Source organism: Echiichthys vipera (assembly GCF_963691815.1).
Source record: "Echiichthys vipera genome assembly, chromosome: X".
In the NCBI taxonomy this organism is placed as follows: Eukaryota; Metazoa; Chordata; class Actinopteri; order Perciformes; family Trachinidae; genus Echiichthys; species Echiichthys vipera.
Genome location: NC_139825.1, coordinates 27,126,905 through 27,135,623, shown reverse-complemented (window position 1 = coordinate 27,135,623; position 8,719 = coordinate 27,126,905). Strand labels below are relative to the sequence as shown.

Below are 8,719 nucleotides of genomic sequence, written 5' to 3'. Positions count from 1 at the left end.
TATATATATGTATATATATTATATATAGGGGCATTAGGAAAGACTTAAAACATTTAAAACTGGATGTTTATAATAAAGATGTAGATTTTCTTCCACCACTAAAGCACAATAAATGGGAGTGAAAAAGAAAGGACACTCCCTAAATATAAGTAAGTCATAGTTAAACTACTCTTCAAGATAAGATAATCTTTTATTAGTCCCACAACAGGGACGTCTTTTTTATCTGTTCTTTTTGTAGATCTATTTTTAAGCCACCGTAACATGTATCTGACATGTTGTAGGCAGGTATAGGATTAAAACATTTTAAACTTATTCTTTGAAGAAGGAGAAAATAAAATAAAGAAGAGCTGGAGTATTATTACTCAGTACTTTCAATCCCACAATACAGTATATTAAGATGGAAAAATGACAAAATGCTGATAGGGCACACAAGTCTATTAATAGACCTGGAGATCTTTAAGCTTTTCCATGGTGATTTAATCCGTAGCCTATCTGCTAACCTTTGCTCAGGTGGGATGCCACCCTAAAGATCTCACACCCTCTTCTGAGTCGACTCAGTATCTCCGGATCGTTTGTCGAACGTTTGTGCTACTGACAGCGGACTTTGTCCTTCTCCTTAATGAGGAAGTCTTGGGTGTATGTCGTTGACTGAGGTACAGGATTCAAATATGAGTTGTATTTGTGTTAAAGGATAAACAACACGACAGCATTCATCTACCAGACACCAAAGGTAAGAGCTGGTGATCATGAATCTCCACAATAATCTCTGTTATTTGTGAGTGAAGGCTTACTGTGTGTTTGCATTTCATTTAGGTTCAAATTAAATCCACATCGCTATAATCTTCCCTTTTCCTTATAGTGAAAGTATCTTGAGAACAGATCTAAATACAACAGAGACTTACTGTAAAATGAATTAACCAGTCGTTTTGTTTTTGTGTATGAAATATGTTTCATTTGTTTTATTGTATTCAAACAGATAATTTGCCTTTGAACTGTGTTTTATCTACATTTATGTTAAAAGACAGTCAGCACATCTGTCTTTAAACGGCACCATCAAGATGTGGTTAGGTTGGTCACAGTGCTATGTTGCTAGGTGACTGTAACTGTCGATTCATTTATTGCTAATAACCAAGGTGATAACTAATTTGCTTCTGACATTTATAAAAGTTTTTGTCGATTTAAAGTTAACAAAACTTAAGATTTTTAAGCTTCAGTCAGATTTTAATACACACTGAAGGCACAATAATGTGTTATAGATTTATATCAGATGCAGGTTGCTGACACAGCTCACACCGCTGACACGACACATTTGTGGTGTGTATGATTCATATAATATATGATACAGCAGGTGTGTTGGGTCAGAGCTGAAGATGTTCAGGAGTAACAGTCCGTTTGGCAACGACACCAGCAGCTACGCGGGATCGATCCAGTCAAAGTATGGATTTCACCATTTGATGTGGCTGATTTATAAATGGATTCATTACTTTATTCATCATCAGATGATGAGTTTTGTAAATCGCTTGCATTTACTTTGACAGTGGTTTCTCCTTGATGGATGAGGTGACATCACAGGTGTCAAGTGTGTCGAGGCCAAGTGCAAAGTCAGTTTACTGTAAGTTAACTTGGTAAATTACCGCATAATCAGTTATTACACCTGTTCAGATGAAGTTCATGAATAACACAGAGCTGTCTTCAGCAGTGCAAAGGAGGGAGTATGCGGTATCAATAAACAAGATGATGGACAAACTTCAGTACAGAGTGGAGGTATCATACAGCATCCGTACTCATGACTCGTCCTGAATCATGTTGCTGAGCCATGATTAAGGTCTTATTGCCTCTCTGCTGCAGCACTTGTTCACTTGTGACCTGAATGGGAAGGAGTTGAGAAGCGTAGCGGACTGCGTGGAGCGGCTGAAGCTGCTGGACGGGATGGGCCGTGTGTGGGGTCAGAACATGCAGCTGGAGGTGCGCGGTGCCAACCTACTTCTCACAGACATTGAAACCAAGGTAAGCAGCATGTGAGACCCACAGGCGGGTGAATTATTAATTAATTATTAAGACAAATCTGATGTGAGTCATCTCTTCCGATATGACAGTGGCTCTGCCCAGTCAACTCAATGATAAGATGAAAATAGATGTGAATCATATATTATAGCTTTCACAGTCACCAGATCTCCACTCAGCAAAACACCACAATCATGAAAGCGACATATTTCAGTCAATCACATCTCCGTTTAGAAAGGTCAAAAGTGTAGTTATGGCTCTCTGACACATTTCTATACCAGTTTAGATCTTAGTGACTTACAGGTAAGACTACTTTGGTTCCTTCTGGGAGTTTTTAGGGTGTACCTCAAGGTTCACTCCTGGGTCCTCGTTTTTTTCTGTCTGTACATGTTTCCATTAAGCTCTACTTAAGCCACACATGTCATCTGTTTCCACTTCTACACAGACACACAACTCTATTTATACATATATACATACATACATACATAAATACATTTGAGTGACAAAGCTCTCCATTGGGCGAATTATGACTTTTGTCCAGGAGCAAAGGAGGACATCTGGTGGCGTTATTATAGAAACGACTTGAACCAGGAAGGCCGCTGTTTGGTTTCTTGGAAATTAATTATTGGAAGAGCACAATTTTATTCTGTTTAATCAGGACAAAACAAAGATTTGCATGCAGACTCTGAAACAGGCTCATATATATATATATATATATATATATATATATATATATATATATATACATTTATGTTAAAAGACACATCTGTCTTTAAACGGCACCATCAAGATGTGGTTAGGTTGGTCACAGTGCTATGTTGCTAGGTGACTGTAACTGTCGATTCATTTATTGCTAATAACCAAGGTGATAACCAATTTGCTTCTGACATTTATAAAAGTTTTTGTTGATTTAAAGTTAACAAAATTTAAGATTTTTAAGCTTCAGTCAGATTTTAATACACACTGAAGGCACAATAAATTTCCCCAAAAGACACGTGTTATAGATTTAAACACATCAGTCAATTATACAATGTATTAGTAAGGTTTTGGGCCACCATGAACCTCTAGTAGTACTATTGGAAGAATGAATATCATTATAAAAAAGGGACACATTCTCAAATATTTATATATATATATATATTATAGATTTTTTTTTTTTATCTTACGCGGTATCTGGAAACCTGTGTTTTCTCAGGAGGAGCTGGAGTCCATGGCTTTCAGTGACATCCTGGAGCTGAAGGCTGTGCTGGACGCGGGAGTGTTTAACTCCCTGCTCACAGTGTCGGTTCAGCCTGGGGGGAAACGCACCACCACTATCTTCATGTTTCAGTGTGAGGATGTCAGGGTGAGGACAAAATAAAAACATGGAAACAACTGTATTGTGACTGTTAAGTGAAATAAATAAGAGCGTAAATGTTTTGTTGTTGTTTACAGGCGGACTATGTTCAAAGGGAGCTCTCCAGAGCGTTGTCACGCAGGAGAGACGAGTCAAGAAGCAGGTAAGGACCTAAAGTCAGTGAGAACAAATACCTGATGAAACTAAATTGATTTTTATTTCTCTCACACTTTTTGAAGCAGCAGTGCCGGACTAAATGTGGCTGTCAGATCTTCTGAACCTAAAGAGCTGAAGCCTGCAGTTGGTTCAGCGCCGCAGTGGATGTCTCCTGACTATGGTGAGTCTGTGACAGGAGACATGAAACTGCTGCATCGGTTATTGATGAAAATCAAAACAAACCGTCAGTGTCCATTGTGCATATAGAGGAGGACGACCTCCCTGAGCCTGAGCTGGTTGTACCTCAAGTGGAGGAAGAAGAAGAGGAAGAGGAGGAGGAGGAGGAGGAGGAGAAGGCCCCACCTTCCAGAGAGGAGGTACCACCACTGCAGCCCTCCACCACTGAAGAAGAACCTCTGTCTCCTCCACGCCCATACACAGACCTGGACAGGAATGTAGTGAGTGTATATATGAGACACTGACAACCTGTGAGATGCTTTGTTTACATTACATTTTCAAAATGTTTAGTTACTTTTAAGAGAAGAAGAATGTGGAAATGACTCCTCTTTCTTTCTTTCTTTCTTTCTTTCTTTCTTTCTTAACAGGATATCTTGAATCATATTTTAAGTGACATAGAAGTCTTCATTGGAAAAGTGGCTGCAGCTGTTGCTAAAAACAAAAAGAAAAAGAAGAAAAAGAAAAAAGGAAAAGGTAATTTAATGATGAAGGCAGATATACATGAAGATGTGTATCTAAGTGACGTACATGGTTTATAAAGGAGTATTCAGTATAAATTGTGATTTTATACAATTTATTTTGTTTTGTTTGTTTTTTTCTCTTAGCCCTGGATGGTATGCCCTCTGCAGCAGAATTTGAAGTGTGTCTCCATAAGATAAAAAGTGGTTTCAATCTTGTGGTATGCGTCCTTAATCACATTTACATTTGATGGTCATGGTTGGTGATATTCCTGTTCGCTCCGTAGTGTACAGTGTGTGTAACAGTACATTGTGACCCTGACAGGGGGAGCTCAATGGAATGATCAAAAACCCCAGCGCTTCTGAATTTGTTCACTCCCTATTCTCCACATTAGCATTCGTAAGTAACTAGCTTTTGAACACACTTGAACACATATAATGTACGATTAATGGATTTTATAATAACTGTTAAAAAGTTAAAGTTAAATACTGTATCATAAATCATCATATAGCTTTAAAAGTTTTGTCTTCTTTGAAATGAAACATTTCCATGTGTATGTATGATGAGCTCAGCCTTTACCATCTGTTATCTTACTCTCTTCTTGTTGAATTAGTGTCTCTTAATTTATATAAACATATATGTTTTATGATTCATTTTACAGAATATCTGTTTGTAAAATTAGCTTTTCATGATTATGTGTTAAATCATTTTATCCAATTTATCTGCTTAATTGGCGGACTATCATGTCTCTATTGTCCCGTGAAATCATTGTTGGAGCTGTAATGCAGTGTGCAGACGCTGCTCCTGGCCTGTTTACAGCTCCACTGCACAGCACAGTGAGTTGTATTGTTCCTCACCAGGTGGTATCTCACTGCCAAGAGGGTCTGCCGCAGACCATCGTGGCCCCGCTGCTGACGCCTCAGTGTATCCGTCTCCTGAGTGAAGAGGCCTCCGCAGAGGAGGACCAGCTGTGGCAGTCTCTGGGAGACGCCTGGAACATCCCCAGGTGGGACACTGGACCTAATTATTTGTTGCTTTTTTAATCTAGAGACTAAAATCTAAGCGTCCTCTCACTCTACCTCTGAGAACATTTACTTGTGTGCCGTACTTAAGTACTGAAGTAACCGTACTTCGGTATTTCCCTTTTATTCAGACCCTTTGAAAGCCACCACTGGACTTAACTAACTGGATATAAATGGATACACCAGCTACAGCTACATTTTAATAGTAAAATTCTGCTTATGCCAATTTTCTGCAAAATTACATATTTTACAATTCAAATAAAAAAAACTTTATTTGTCCCTGAGGGGCAATTCAAGCGCACATACGTTAGTTGTATATAAAACAGACTCAAACAATAACAATAACAAAAACATTGCAAAGAAAGCAAACAACTGTACAGAATAAAGTGATGCCAGCTTCTGTGTAAAATATATACAATAAATGGGTTACTTTATACTATTAGTTTAATTTACTGATAGTTCTTAAGTACATCAACCTAACTATTGTAGGATTTGACTGCCAGACTTTTACTTGGATGCATTGTTTCATTGGTGATTTTACTTAAGTAAAGGATTTGAGTACTTCCTCAACACTGCTGTGTCTTAGGATAACCATCACTTGTGATTTTTTGACAATATTACCAGCACCAAATGGCCAGAAGATGACGAGGACATCCCAACATACACTCTGGAGTTCTCTGATGGCTGGCAGCCCCCTGGGGTGACCGCAGCACCTGAACCCGTTGAACCTGTGAGAGGACAAGAGCGACAGCAACCTGCACCCAGCAAGGTAAACGTTCACATCAAATGTTCATGTTCATATCAGCGCAGGTAGACAGGTAATTTGGAATAAGAGAAACAAAACAAGAATGTACACTTTTTTTGTGTAGGCTTCAGCCAAGTGGACACCACCGCCTCAAATTCCACAAAAAGCTCGGTATGTACAAGCACATTAAGAAGAATTCAACGTCAAATGAATGTTGAAAGTTTTACATTTTTGGATGTCCTTTGTGTTTTTTTTTGTTCAGCTCAGGTGAGACAAACTCACGTCCCGTGCGTGTTATGCTTGACTTCGTCTCAAGAAACCACAGAGAGCTCACCGTCAGAAAAGGAGATATTGTTGAGGTGAGTATTAGCGACGTGAATCAACTACCCTTTCTTTTCTATGTGAGTGGCACTGGTTGCAAAAGGGTTTAAACAAAAGTGAAAAGAACATGACCACGATTCTTCAAGACCCTGGTCCAGTCTTTGGTTTGTCTGTCCACAGCTGCTGGACATGTCGAAGCAGTGGTGGAAAGTGAGGAACAGCAGAGGGGAGGAGGGCTTTGTTCCTAATAATGTCTTTGAGGCTTATGACGAGCAACCTATCGAGGTGAGCACCACTTACACACCACAGGTCACCTAAGGGCGCTTTCACAGCTGACGTTTCTAGTCCAATTCCCTGGTGCGCACAGGTTTGGAAATGAATAGGGTTTTTTTTTCCAGCTGGTCTGGTTCGCTTTCACACCTGAAGTGAACCAAATGTAGCAGCACTTCGTCTAAGTGAAGGTTTGGCATAAAAAAGTTAAAAAAGCATTTCACTCATTGGTAAGATGTGTCTGGGGCTGGCAATAACATAGATCCTGAACTGCTGAGGAGCAAACAACACACCCATCACAAGTAATGTCACAATGGAGAGACAACTGCTGGGGTTGATTTTGCTGTTGGTCCAGCAACAAGTGTTAGATTACACTTTTTTTCTCAATCACTGGAAGGAATAAAAACTGTACTTCTGTAAACGGAGCACTTTCTGCTAACACAATATGATTGTGTGTCACTTCAGTGATTTTGACTTTTGGCTGTCATTTACCTTAACTTGTTTACATAAATCGTTGCCAGAATGATTACAAAATGTAAAAATCACAATGCTTTGACTTAACGTTTTCTCAGCAGACAGGATGTGCTCCTGTCCTCACAAAGAAGTCCAAACCTGCAGAAGTGAAAGCCTGGCTTGAAGACAAGGGCTTTAGTAAAATGTAAGTACATAAGTTATTACATTTAGTATTAAACTAACATAGACAGTAAAGCTAGATTTGCAGATAGATTTAATTCATTTAACTTGATAAAAACTACTCCATGCTATGAAGTGTTGTCTCTTACCATAACTTTATTCCATTACACATGAAAGTGAACAATTGTGAACAGAGTTATAGATGTACCCACATGCATTAACTGAATGTTTTCTGTTTCTCCTTTGGATGAACAAAGGCATTCAGAGGCTGACACAAGACTGTTAACAAATGTAATACTTACTGGCAAATTGTATTGTGTATATCTGGAAAACACAATCATAAACTCAAGTGCTGCGGTGTATTTGTTTCTGGTGTGTTTTCACTTTAAGAGGAAGTTCAGTTTTTTACTAGGAGTTCAACACACAACTGAAAAGAGTATAATGTTTTCTCTGGCTCTGGAGGGCACTTACCAAAATAACCCTGAGGATGTCAGGGTTAACTTCATGTCATCAGGGTTATGTTTGCTTTGCTGGGTATCGACTTGAAAAGAAAGCCTGCGTTTCAAACCACCAGTTTGCATTTCCATCAAACGCGTATAGTGTCTTTAGAAATGTATGTAACCCGTGTGGACATGTACCTAAACACTAGATCTGTTTTGTTTCCACCACAGACGGTACTCGTAAACGTAGGCGAGGTTACTACCGGAGGGTAAGAGCCTCGTGGAGTGAAAAACCTTTTCATTCCTCCCTGCTCCCTCCAGCTCTCCCTGTATTTCCTCTTAAACAAGTATGCACAAGAGCATGTGCACAAATCGCAGACTGCAGTGTTACTAGCGCAAACTTTTAGTATCAGATCAGTGGTCTAGGTACCAACAGAGGTATACGAAAAAATGGAAGTTTTATTGGACCCTTTCACGACTTTTGATAACCGGGCTGCTCAGTGGAGACCTGGTGGAAACGAGTCGTTAGGATGCAGGAAGTTCCAATGAAAGACACTATTGAGTTACATTATGGGAAATGTAGGATCCAGTGTTTTGGGAGTTTTCCGCTGATTCAGGACTAAAGGGCAGGCCTTTTTCTGCTTTGAGTATTACAGTTGATAAGACAATTTTGCGGTGAAATACTAAACACATCTTATCTTCAATGGTTGATTAATGAAAGATCAATATGATTTACCCTCCGCAGCACTGTACGCTGTCTGGGCGGGCTGAGCGGCTCCATGCTGCTGGGGATGACCAGAGAGGAGCTGAAGGCCGTGTGTCCAGAGGAAGGGGGGCGAGTCCTCTTCCAGTTACAGACAGTCAAGTCCGCCCTGGCCGTAAGTAACGCATCACGGTGCAGCTTCATTTGTTTGCACTAGTGAATGCTGGTGTTTAAACACTGACACGCCTTTGACAGTTTTGTGTTTCAACACTGTAGGCTGCCATTTAAACGAGACAACAAGATCAAAGAGGAAGGAGAAGAAGCGATCATCATGGACCAAAACAAGTCACCAATGTCACCAAATATTGTAAGCGTTCAGATAATATTGAGCAA

General features: G+C 39.6%; 1 protein-coding gene across 1 annotated transcript; it reads left to right on the top strand.

Annotated features, from left to right (window-relative positions):
• Nucleotides 1-1,370: 1,370 nt before the first annotated feature.
• On the top strand, nucleotides 1,371-8,543 carry eps8l3a (EPS8 signaling adaptor L3a; the record flags this gene model as incomplete). Its single annotated transcript, XM_083939580.1, has 19 exons — nucleotides 1,371-1,435; nucleotides 1,539-1,612; nucleotides 1,700-1,764; nucleotides 1,849-2,007; nucleotides 3,200-3,349; nucleotides 3,439-3,503; nucleotides 3,580-3,677; nucleotides 3,764-3,804; nucleotides 3,889-3,954; nucleotides 4,102-4,207; nucleotides 4,339-4,412; nucleotides 4,517-4,591; nucleotides 5,053-5,198; nucleotides 5,839-5,983; nucleotides 6,084-6,130; nucleotides 6,222-6,318; nucleotides 6,461-6,565; nucleotides 7,123-7,208; nucleotides 8,369-8,543. The coding sequence occupies 19 exons, from the start codon at nucleotides 1,371-1,373 to the stop codon at nucleotides 8,541-8,543; spliced, it is 1,839 nt and encodes a 612-aa protein (XP_083795706.1).
• Between the last annotated feature and the right edge of the window lie 176 nt (nucleotides 8,544-8,719).